At 50.5% G+C, this 12,571-nt stretch overlaps 1 protein-coding gene across 1 annotated transcript in view; it reads left to right on the top strand.

Moving 5' to 3' along the window:
- The first annotated feature begins 213 nt into the window (after positions 1-213).
- CYS1 (cystin 1) overlaps positions 214-12,571 on the top strand; it is a 28,141-nt gene continuing 15,783 nt past the window's right edge. The window contains exon 1 of the mRNA XM_034766499.1: positions 214-993. Within this exon, the coding sequence (XP_034622390.1) occupies positions 592-993 (402 nt within the window). The 5' untranslated portion in view covers positions 214-591. The remainder of the gene's footprint in view (positions 994-12,571) is intronic.

The following is a 12,571-nucleotide window of genomic DNA, read 5'->3' as shown; positions in this document are numbered from 1 at the left end:
CATACATACATACACACACACACACACACACACACAAAATAAAAATATCCATGTTTATTTGTCATAGTTTCCACCGACTAGACCCAACAGCAGATTGAAGTTGTGAGCACTGCTTTGTGGTATTTCCTTTTTTGAAGATTTTTTTTCCAGGCTGTTTTTGAACTGGCTCCATGTTCACACACACACACACACAAAATCCATGGTCAAACACACACACACACACATTCACATTCACAGCGAGGTTACACCCAGTTGGTTCCTTCTCGAGGGCAAATTCTTGGGATTCGCAGCTTCCAAACAGCCGATTTCCTTTCCGGGCAGCTGGGAGGGCAGGTTCCCTGGCTGCTGCTCCTGTGCTCGCTGGCTGCTACTACTGGACCTACCCCAGGAGGAGTCAGTCGCTTCACTTCTAAGGAAAGGGGGGGGGGCAGGGAGGGGAGAAAGGGGATCCGGGATCAGCCTCTCCTGCCCCAGCAGCAGCCAGGATGCTCCGAGGCAGCGGCAGCAGCTGGCCTGTGGAATCCCAGCCAGGCGAGTCACCCCGTTAGGAGGCCCCGCCAGCACCCCGCGCCCGGGGGCAGCAGCGGCAGCATGGGCAGCGGGAGCAGCAGGAGCAGGAGGAAGCGGAGCTGCAGCCCCGGCGCGGATCGTCCCGGCAGGTGGGGCAGAAGCAGCAGCGCCCCCAGCGGGCAGGGCGAGGAGGCCAAGGGGAGCCAGGCGCCCGCCCCCACGGAGCTGCCCAGCAGTAGCCGGCGGCGGCCGCAGCCGGGCGGGCCGGCGGAGGACTCGGACTGGGAGCTACTGGAGGAGGTGCTGGCTGAGTGCGAGGAGCCGGGGGCGCTGTTCCCCACGGCCCGGGGTCCGGCTGCCCCCATCCCGGGCCCGCCCCGCCGAGGGCCCGCCGGGGACTCCTGGGCCGGCCACGACCGGCACCCAGGGGCGGTGGCAGCAGGGAGCGGCCGGGGCAGCGGTGCCGCCGGAGGGGACCAGCCGGTAAGTGACACCCCCACCCCGAAAGGGGGGCGGGAGCGGAGCAGAACGGAGCCCAGGCACCAAGAGGGAGGAGAGGCAGGGCCCAGCCAGCCCGGCCCCGGGCCCAAGTAACCCGTCCCCCCGGGGCCCAAGTAACCCGTCCCCCCGGGGCCCATCGCCCTGGGATCCAGCCAGCCCGTCCCCCCGGGACCCATCGCCCAGGGATCCAGCCAGCCCGTCCCCCCGGGGCCCATCGCCCTGGGATCCAGCCAGCCCATCCCCCCGGGCCAAAGTAACCCATCCCGCCGGGGCCCATCACCCTGGCATCCAGCCAGCCCGTCCCCCCGGGGCCCATCGCCCAGGGATCCAGCCAGCCCGTCCCCCCGGGGCCCATCGCCCAGGGATCCAGCCAGCCCGTCCCCCCGGGGCCCATCGCCCAGGGATCCAGTCAGCCCGTCCCCCCGGGGCCCATCGCCCAGGGATCCAGCCAGACCATCCCCCCGGGCCAAAGTAACCCATCCCGCCGGGGCCCATCGCCCTGGGATCCAGCCAGCCAGTCCCCCCGGGGCCCATCGCCCAGGGATCCAGCCAGCCCGTCCCCCCGGGGCCCATCGCCCAGGGATCCAGTCAGCCCGTCCCCCCGGGGCCCATCGCCCAGGGATCCAGCCTTATTGGAAACAACTGGGAGGTGGGCGGGCTTGCTTCTAAAGGCCCCTTCCCCAGCCTAGCGGGAGGGACCACTGGACCCAGGAACCAACTAATCTCTTGGGACAACTAATGAAAAAACAGGGAGTGGAGTGACGGTCAAAGGTTCAAAATCAGGGTTGCGGATGGGGACACCGAGCAGAGATTTCATGTGACATCGCCCTGGAATCCAGCGAGCCCGTCCCCCAGGGACCCATCGCCCTGGGATCTGGCCAGCCCGTCCCCAGGCCAAAGTAACCCATCCTACCGGGGCCCATCGCCCTGGGATCCAGCCACCCGTCCCCCCGGGGCCCATCGCCCTGGGATCCAGCCAGCCTGTCCGTCCCCCCAGGGGCCCATCGCCCTGGGATCCAGCCAACCTGTCCCCCCGGGGGCCCATCGTCCTGGGATCCAGCCAGCCCGTCCGTCCCCCCAGGGGCCCATCGCCCTGGGATCCAGCCAACCTGTCCCCCCGGGGGCCCATCGCCCTGGGATCCAGCCAGCCTGTCCCCCCGGGATCCAGCGAGAGGTGCTAGAACAGTTTTTATAGTGGGGGGTGCTGATGATGGAAACCATAAGAACATAAGAACGGCCGTACTGGGTCAGACAAAAGGTCCATCTAACCCAGTATCCTGTCTACCGACAATGGCCAATGCCAGGTGCCCCAGAGGGAGCGGACCTAACAGGCAATGATCAAGTGATCTCTCTCCTGCCATCCATCTCCATCCTCTGACAAACAGAGGCTAGTGACACCATTCCTTACCCATCCTGGCTAACAGCCATTAATGGACGTAACCTCCATGAATTTATCCAGTTCTCTTTTAAACGCTGTTATAGTCCTAGCCTTCACAACCTCCTCAGGCAAGGAGTTCCACAGGTTGATTGTGCACTGTGTGAAGAACTTCCTTGTATGTGTTTTAAACCTGCTGCCTATTCATTTCATTTGGTGACCCCTAGTCTTGTATTATGGGAATACGTAAATAACTTTTCCTTATCCACTTTCTCCACATCACTCATGATTTTATATACCTCTATCATATCCCCCCTTAGTCTCCTCTTTTCCAAGCTGAAGAGTCCTAGCCTCTTTAATCTCTCCTCAGATGGGACCTATTCCAAACCCCTAATCATTTTAGTTGCCCTTTTCTGAACCTTTTCTAGTGCCAGTATATCTTTTTTGAGATGAGGAGACCACATCTGTACGCAGTATTCAAGATATGGGCGTACCATCGATTTATATAAGGGCAATAATATATTCTCAGTCTTAGTCTCTATCCCCTTTTTAATGATTCCTAACATCCTGTTTGCTTTTTTGACTGCCTCTGCACACTGCGTGGACATCTTCAGAGAACTATCCACGATGACGCCAAGATCTTTTTCCTGACGTGGTGTAGCTAAATTAGCCCCCATCATATTGTATGTATAGTTGGGGTTATTTTTTCCAATGTGCATTACTTTACATTTATCCACATTAAATTTCATTTGCCATTTTGTTGCCCAATCACTTAGTTTTGTGAGATCTTTTTGAAGTTCGTCACAATCTGCTTTGGTCTTAACTATCTTGAGCAGTTTAGTATTGTCTGCAAACTTTGCCACCTCACTGTTTACCCCTTTCTCCAGATCATTTATTTATAATAAACCATGTATTTGGTGTTTGTTATACTATTTCAAAGCCAGGGGGTGCGGCAGCAGCCCTAGTTCCAGCACTATTGGATCCAGCCAGCCCGTCCATCCAGGCCCCAGCCAGCCAGAGCCAGTTCCTCCTGGGGCCCATCACCCTGGGGTCCAGCCAGCCTGTACCCATGGACCCCATGTAACCCATCCCCCTGGGATCCAGTCCCCAGTGCCCCAGCCAGCCTGTCCTCCCAGTTCCCCCTCTAACACATGGTCCCAGGGTTCATGACCCTGGGATCCAGCCAGCCCAACTCCCCCAGGAGCTCACTCTACCCCATTGCCCTGGGGCCCATTGCCTGGGGGGAAAGCCAGCCCACCCCCAGGCCCCAAGGCCAAAGGTTCCAGACAACCCATCCCGCCCCTGGTGTCCCCTCTGGCCCACCCCCCAGGGCCCCATCAACCCATGCCCTTTGCATCCAGTGAGCCCCACCCCTCCAGGATCCCATGTAACCCACTGCCCTGAGGATCCACCTAGCCCCATCCCTCACTTGGACTCCCATTCTAACCCAATACCCTGGGATCCAGCCAGCCTGCCCCCCTTGGAAGTCCCCCTATAACCTATCACCCAGCTAATCCATTTCCTCTGCAGGTCCCCTATCTATTTAATCTCTTCTGGGATTCCCAGCTAGCCTGCCTCCTTGGGAGGGGTGTCCCAGCCAGCCCAGTTCCCTGAGTTCAATGCAGAACCAGTTCCTATAACATCTGCAGCATCCCAAGCTATAGGGCTCTCCCCTTTCTATGGGGACATTTGCATAGCTTAATTTGCCCTTTCTTTTCATTTTATTCTTTTACTCCTAGTTGTAGCTCCTTCTCCATCTCTCTTAGGTGTTTATGCCCTTCAGCTAAAGTTGTGGGGTGAGCCCTTAGATAGTTCTCTTTCCGTTGCCGGTTCTTTATTTAAGCCCGGTGTACGTTAGAAAAGTCTATCATTGTAATATCAGTCGATGTAGCCAGTGGTTTACCAAGCTATAGCATAGTCAGTTCTTTTTATCTTTCCTGACAAATCATTTCCTGCAGCCCTTTTATCATTTCTGCTGCTCTTCCCCAAATTCCTTCTCTCTTTTAGGGGAAATATAATCATGGAAGGGTCATGCCAGTCTCAGTTTTCTGTGCTCCATTAAAAGGTTTTTTCCTCCTTCGATTAATTCCTTGTAAAAGAATCCCAGTGTCATTAAAGAAAGCATACAGCACAGCTCATTAAATAAAGCATACAGCACAACTCACATTTTTTCCTTTGTTCAGTCATGTAAGCAATAGTTTTGAACCTGAACACATATATAGATACAGTACCTTTTAATGTTTGCCAGTTCACTGCAGTAACAATGGTACCATCAGAAAAAAACAGCAACCAACACCTCAGCCTTATTCTATACAGCAACTATTGAATTTTCTTGTGAATAGAGCTGAAATTAACTATCCTATCCAAGAAAGACAACATTAACTTCAATTTCTGTATCACCTTAGTATGATACCAAGGGCACCAAGAACCGTGATCTGTTTGTTAGATGCTGCTCCTGCAGGAGGGACTACAAAAATTGTGGGAATACACTGATAGATTAAAAAATAGTAACAAATATTTAGAATTCAGAGGACTTTCCCCATCAGATGCTAACAACTTTTGGGTTAGGCTAAATGGAAGCTTAAAGCCCTGACAGTCTCACTTTAAGATTATATTCGTCTTTCCATTGTAAAACTCTGTTTTTGCAAGGGATAATGATAACTTTGATATAATTTCCTAACAGAGTAATTATTTTGTCGACAATCACCATGGGCACATTTTAAAACAAACTAACCTCAGAGCGAAGTCTTATTTAGACATCACGGAAAAATAGAGGTTTAATATCCTTTTTTTGCTCTTATAACTCAAACACACTCAATTTTAAAATTAAGGCTTGATCCTAGAACCTTTACTCACATAAGTAATTCTCACTCATGAGCAATCCCATTGACTTCACTAATTAATCTTTACTCATGTAAGGGCTAGAGGATACGGCTCTCTATTTTTGTTCCAACATGTGCACTCAAATATTGCTGGTGGTGGTGGTTTTAAAAATAAGACAGCTCAGTTGAAATTTGGCTGTTATGTGTAGGCTTCTTTTTAGGTAACTACATTTTTAATATTCTGTATATTCTTATGTATAACATAAATTGGCAAACTACAGTCAGTCATGACAGGTAATGAACAGGGTTACTTTTTTTATAAAAATAAACCAGAGAAAGTTAATCCATAAGAGTAGGTATTAGTAAAATGCTGAACTGACAAATCAATAAAGGTCCAAGAAATGAAGAATTAAGGCTGAAGCAGACATGTCTGAATTCATCTAATTAAGTCTAAGTGGATACAGCATATACTGATATGTGATACAATGCACTATTTTTAGCCTTTTACAAGATGCTGCTGAAACTCCTTGCAGGATTTATCTATCAAACCCAGTACCTTTCTGCCCTCTCCAACTCACTTTTGCCAGTACTCCTGTCCTTCACAGATATGCTCAAGTATTCTAAAGGTATTAGCCATTCACCTAATATCTTTTTCATATCTTTTCTATAATTTCTGGTATCCAGCCCTAGTGGCTAGTCATATCAATTGGATATTTCACTTAAATATTAGTGAAGAATGTTGACATCTACACCATCACATTAGGCTTCAGAGTTAGCACCACCCTGAGATAAATCAGGGTCAGTTCCCATCTCTCAAAGCACTAGTTTCAGGCTAACTCTTTACAATAAGCAAGATTCTGAGCCTCTGACTCATGATGAAACCTGCATGATGACAACACCTTGGAGAGTAAGGTGGTACTCAGGGTAGGAGAGGAGGGCACAGTCTGGCCCTAAGACAGGTCTGCATTGGTTCAAATGGAATACTTTTAAATGACAGCATACAGTCTGCAGAAAGCGAGGAGCCACAAGAAACACCCCAGTGGGTTGGAGGCACCCATGGACAGAGGCTTGTGCACCATTGGCTTAGAATAGGGAGGAGGCTAGGATACAACATGATCATCTACCATGACTTCAAAGATGTCAGCTTGTATCTACTCCAGTGGAAAGAAGGGTTTTCAGTTAGTTAACCTAACTCAATTGAGCTAACACAATTGACAAAAGCACTCTCAACTCTCCCCCATCCCAAGTCATTTGAAGAGAAACAAACAATTACAGGGGCTTTGCAAAGAGAATTAACTCTCAGGTTAGGTCAGGGGTTTTTTCCTTTGCAACCTGGAGCGCTGAGCATTTTCATCTGAAATTTCAAAGCAGTTCTCATACATGGACTGGTATTATTCTGATTATAGAGATAGGGAAACTGAGGCTAGCAGCAGAGTTAGGAATAGAACCCAAATCTCCTGATTCTTATTCTTTTGGGACCCCTGGATCACTCTGACAGCAGTCACCATTCCTTTTTAAAAAAACGAGGAGTCCTTGTGGCACCTTAGAGACTAATAAATTTGTTAGTTTCTGAGGTGCCACAAGGACTCCTCATTGTTTTTGCTGATACAGACTAACACAGATGCCCCTCTGAAACCATTCCTTTTTAAACTTCCATTTAATTTCAGCCACCCACTCACCCATCTAGAGCGTGAGTGATCACTCTTGTTTTTCTGTCTCACTTTTCTTTGCTCAGCTCAAAAAGAATATTTGTGGTTTTACAAAAGCTGCCATAGTACAGGACGTGGTGGCAGCTCTCTATGGAAACCAGAAAGGACTGTGATGCCATGGCCTCATTCATCACGCTCCTGGCTTCCTAACATGGAAAATGTGCAAGCAATCTTTTTTTTTTTAATAGCCTTCTGCAGTGTTATAGTAGCACCTACTTAATAGAGACATAAAGTGATTACATTACAGCACTGCATATGGGATGGTATAGTTAATGGTAGTATATAATACTTAGTAGTCATAGTCCAATGGATTATAATGTACTTTTAGAAATCTGATTTGGTCCTTTTTACATTCAGATAAGTGCCCTTTCAGTAGATTTGTGTGAAACAGTGTCACCTTGTGGCTGGTTAGCTGAATCTTATCTATGCTCTGTATTTCATATGGATAGTCCAAAGAGACCTTTTTCATTGCACACAGGTGTGTGCGCACGTACACACACACACACACACACTTTTTATAGCTACTTTTACATTGGCACTAAATAGTGTTCCTTTTCTTGTTGAAATACTTTTTAAAGTGGAAATAAACAATGTATTTTATTCAACACTATTAAATATCATTTTCAACATTTAAAAATTACTGTTAGTAGTCAAAAGTGCCCTCAAGTCAAGTCCTTCATTCCATGACCAATAGATTAGAAAACATACTGTATGGAACAATCCTGCATTGGCAGGGAAATGGAGTAGATGACCTAATAAATAGATCTTTTCCAGCTCTAACATCTGTGATTCTATCAACTCCTAGCTACAGCCGGGGGAATGATTGGTTGGAAAATCCAAACAAACAGAGATTTTTTCAAACTGCCCAACTCCCCTTGTTAATTTCCACAGTTGGATCTTGATGATCCCAAGCTGAACGTTTCACTTTTTTTGTGTGTGGATCACAAGCCACTAGTTTTAACACAAGTTTGCAGTTTGGCCAGTGGACAAGCAAACCGGTAGTTGTGTTATAATCTTAACTAAAAAGAACGCTGCTTTCAAAGAGCTTATGTCATCACAGCACAGCTGTGCTGCACTCAAACTGACAGCTGAACAGAATGGCCACCAGGACGCAGAGGTGTTTTTTCTACCAACGTCACTTTTCACATAAAACATTCATGTAAGTTACCTGCTGCATGTGCACCATACAAATTACAACTAACATGAGCACACCTGGGTGGAGTTAAATTTCATTCTATGTCTATTCCACGCCATACTCTGGGACATCTCATGCCATGTGACCTGAACTACTGCTGAGATCGTTTCCTTCTCCTGGTCACTCTGACCGTGTCATCTTGCCCAGCTGGGATGAACTGAGAGCAGACAGAAGCATGGGCAGAGACCTGAAGGTGTAGACTATATTTTACCTTCCTCTCTTTTCTGTTTCCCAGAGGTTTTCTTGAGGCAGTAGATTACATAGTAGTAGATACCTATACTAATACGCATTTGTCTTTGGAAACAAGTGTTGCCGCTGAAAGAGGTCCTTACAGAAGGTAGCATAGGTGCTGGAACTAGGGGTGCTGGGGGAACTGCAGCACCCTCTGGCTTGAAGTGCTTTCCATTATATGTACAGGGTTTACAGTTTGGTTCAATGGCTCTCAGCACCTCCACTATACATATTGTTCCAGCACCCCTGGCAGGTAGGAGCTAATTTTGCATTGTGAAGCAAGTTTTACTAACCAGAGACAGTCCTGATGACTAATTAATTCTCTCTTCCGCCCACATAACACGTACAGCTCTCAGTGTGGAGGAGTTAGCCACAGGGGGAAAAATCTGTTGTATAATTTAAACACACCCTTAAAACATCCACCATCCTCCTGCCTCGAAAAGTGTTGGAAGCTGGGAATGTTGGCTACATTCTCCCAGAGCTAAGAACAGAGTCAAATACCCCTAGCAGTGTATAGTCCCACTCAGTGCTCATGATTGAGGCTATGCCTACACTGCACACCTTACAGCGGCACAGCTCTTCCACTATGGCAGGGAGCTCTCTTGCCAACAAAATAAAATCACCCCCCAACAAGGGGTGGTAGCTTTGTCTCCCACCGACAAAGCACTGTCCAGACTGGCACTTTTCATCGCTAAAGGGGGTTATTTTTTTCACACCCAAGTGACAAAAGTTTTACCGACGAAAGTGCAGTGTAGACATGGCGTGATACTGTCGTTGGAAATGAAGTGCTCTTTGCCGCTTTACCACTGGGGGCGAGATTCATACTTGCTTGTGCAAGGAGCTTCACGCTCTCTGTCCACTGAGGGAGAGCAGGCTGCGTTTTCAGTACTGCCTTCTCACAGGCATTACTGCATGGGATGCCAGCTTTGTGCTATTGTGGGGCAAGTCACAGGGCCCTTCTGCTCCCCATCCCTGAACAGTGCCGCCCAGTCTTTGGGTGTTGTTCTGGTCGTCTGTAGTGGAGGGGATGATGTGATGTTAAGCACCCCTCTGGCACAGTGTCTTCCTCCCGCCCTGCACCAGGAGTTCAGCGGGTGGCTCTGGCCCTTTGTCTCTAATGAGAATCTCCTGCACGCTAAGATCAGGGTATGTTCCACAGCAGCAGAGACAGGAAAGGTTCTCCACTCTGAGACACAGCTTCCTGTCAGACCATGGGTGCCGACTCCATGGGTGCTCGGGGGCTCAAGCACCCACCGAAAAAAATAGGAGGTGCTCAGCACCCGCAGGGCCAGATTAAACTTTTGTGGGCCCCTGTGCCTGGACTATTGCCCTGCCCCCAGCTCCACCCACGCTCTGCCCTGAGGCCCCACTTCTGCTCAGCCTCTTCCCCCACCCCGCCCAGAGGCCCTGCCTGTGCTCTGCCCTGAGGCCACACCCCCGCTCGACCTCTTCCACACACGGCCCCACCCACTGCTCAAACTGGGGAGGCAGAGAGGAGAACAGCAAAAACAAAAGTCAGCACCTGGGTGTCAGACTGCTCCTTACACCATTCCCACCAATACCTTGTCCCTTTGGAGAGTCAGGGGGGAGCAGGTTTCTCTTTTCTTCCATAAAATGTGTAGATGGTGCCAAAGTACCAGAGCAAATTCTCAATTTCTCCACACAACCCCGCCAATGGGCCTCTCGCTGACTCATGCAACTGCTTCGTATTAGTCTAAGAAGTCTTCTCAGGCCAAACAGAGCATTGCGAAAGAAAAATAAACAACCTTTCGGGCCTGTGTGAATGAAGCTGGGGCCAGATTTTTATAGATCTTTAGGTACTGAACTGCATCTTTAGGCACCTAAAAACCTTTACAGATCTAGTCCTTGGTTGCTAATGGACCAGTGCCACCATCACCCAATTGCCTACCTTGTAAACAGCCCTAACAGAGAGGCCAAGGATTTGCAAGGTCACAGGTACCAGACATCCATCCCAGCCTTGAGGCAGTCATTACTCACAACTTGTCTGCACACACTTTTTTCACTAGCGTAACTAAATCAGTATAAAAAACAGCTGTAGTGAAGTCAGTGTAACCCCCTCGCATGGACACAGCTATCAGTGGTGTAGCTAGGGGGGAGCAGGGCAGCGGCCGCTTCCCCACTGAGCACAAGTGGCACCTGAAGGGAGCAGGGAGAGTGATCAAAAAAAAAAAAAAAAAAGGCGCCACCTGCTGAAGCGCTTTTACTCACCCAGCGGCACTTCGGTGGCGGGACCTTCACTCGCTCTGTGGGTCTTCGGCAGCATTTCGGCGGCGGGTCCTTCAGTGCCATTCAAAGAAAATGAAAGCCAAGGCCAAAGTCTGCTCACCTTATGCAGGTTTGTCCATTTCGTGTCAGCTGGACCCTTCCCCTGAATCAGGTTAACTCCTGGGAATCAGGATTGGCTGATTCAGGAAAATAAATAAATAAATAAATTAAAAATTCAAATTGGCCTGGCTGGGTGTGAGTGTTATTGGAAGCAACCCTCCTGTGAGAGCAGAAAGACAGAAGGAATTGGGGGAAAGAAAGATGAAAAGGAAAACACTGGCCTTGACATTGTTCTCAATAGCATAGCACATCTGGCAAGGCTGCTGAATTTTCATTTTATTACAAATCAGTGTCATTGAGCCTAAATAAACACCCGGGTCTGATCATGCCTGAGTTTTAACTACATTCATATTTGACTGGCCTCTAACTCTGTGCTTTGTAAACCCCATGATTCAAACACCCCTGCCCCGCCCCCCCTCACTCCATCCCCCCTCCCTCCGTCGCTCACTCTCCCCCACTCTCACCGGGCTGGAGCAGGGGGTTGAGGTGTGGGAGGGGGGTGCAGGCTCCGGCTGGGGTTGTGGACTCTGGGGTGGGACCAGGGATTTAGGGTGCAGGAAGGGACTCTGGGCTGGGGCAGGGAGTTGCGGTGTGGGGACGGTGAGGGCTCCGCTGGAGCTGTGGGCTCTGGGGTGGGGCCAGGGATGAGGGGTTTGGGGTGCAGGAAGGGGCTGTGGGCTGAGGGGTTTGAAGTGCAGTAGGGAGTGCAGGCTCCGGCTGGCGGTGTGGGCTCTGGGGTGGGGCCAGGGATGAGGGATTTGGGGTGCAGGGAGGGGCTGTGGGCTGAGAGGTTTGAAGTGCGGTAGGGGGTGCAGGCTCCGGCTGGGGGTGTGGGCTCTGGGCTGGGGCCAGGGATGAGGGGTTTGGAGTGTAGGAGGGGGCTCAGGGTTGGGGAAGGGGCCTAGAGGGGGTGCAACCTCCGGGAGGGAGTTTGGGTGCGGGAGGGGACTCTGGACTGGGGTAGGAGGTTGGAATGTGAGAGGAGGTTCGGGATGCAGGGTCCTGGCAGCGCTTTCCACAGCTCCCACAGGTTCCTTCAGCCCCTAGGTGCATGGGTGGCCAGGGAGGTTCTGCGCACTGCCCTCGCATCCGCAGGTACTGCTCCTGCAGCTCCCATTGGTTGTGGTTCCCAGCCAATAAGAGCTGTAGAGCCAGTACGTGGGCAGGGGCAGTACGCGGAGCCTCCCTGGCCGCCCATGCATCTAGGGGCTGCAGGGACCTGGCAGCCAATTCCAGGAGCCGTGCAGAGCTAGGGCAGGCAGGGAGCCTGCCTTAGCCCCGGGCCCCCCCTATGCTGCCAACCGGATTTCTAACGGCTGGCGCCGACCAAAGCCGCCACAGTCCCTTTTTGACTGGGTGTTCCAGTCAAAAAACGGACATCTGGCAACCCTAGGCCTGGGTGTTGTATTCCTGGGATCTGTGCATAGATAGGGCCCTTATGTGAAACAGTTGAGGGTCAGCTAGTTGTGTGGCAGCGCTTTCCTAGACCTCACAGAGATCTGCCTGGGGATAAAGAGCAGGTCGTGGGTGAGTAGGATCAGGGTAGGCGAAAGGAGGGTATTCATTGTCCCACTTGCCAGCCCTGCAGAGATTCTCCCAGGTGGATACAACAGCCCAGTATTTCAGTGCCCACCCCCATCTCCTGGGGTGAGGGTCCCTCTTAAAGGCAGGGCTCAAGGATTAGCTGCTAGTTTTGAAGCCCTGTGCATTGATTAAAGTGACAACAGGGCACATGGGGAGGAATCACTAGAAACTCAGGCAGCTCAGAGAAACAGGGCCTCTGCTTCATTGCTTTTGACTCTCCCAGGATCCATGCAGATTCCTGGGGACCCCAGGATTTAGGCGCTGGCCCTACAGCCTGTTCCTCAGAGGAGCAAACCCT

This window comes from Trachemys scripta, chromosome 3, assembly GCF_013100865.1.
Source record: "Trachemys scripta elegans isolate TJP31775 chromosome 3, CAS_Tse_1.0, whole genome shotgun sequence".
Classification (NCBI taxonomy): Eukaryota; Metazoa; Chordata; order Testudines; family Emydidae; genus Trachemys; species Trachemys scripta.
The sequence above is the reverse complement of the archived record's forward strand: the minus strand, read 5'-3'. Positions and strand labels throughout refer to the sequence as shown.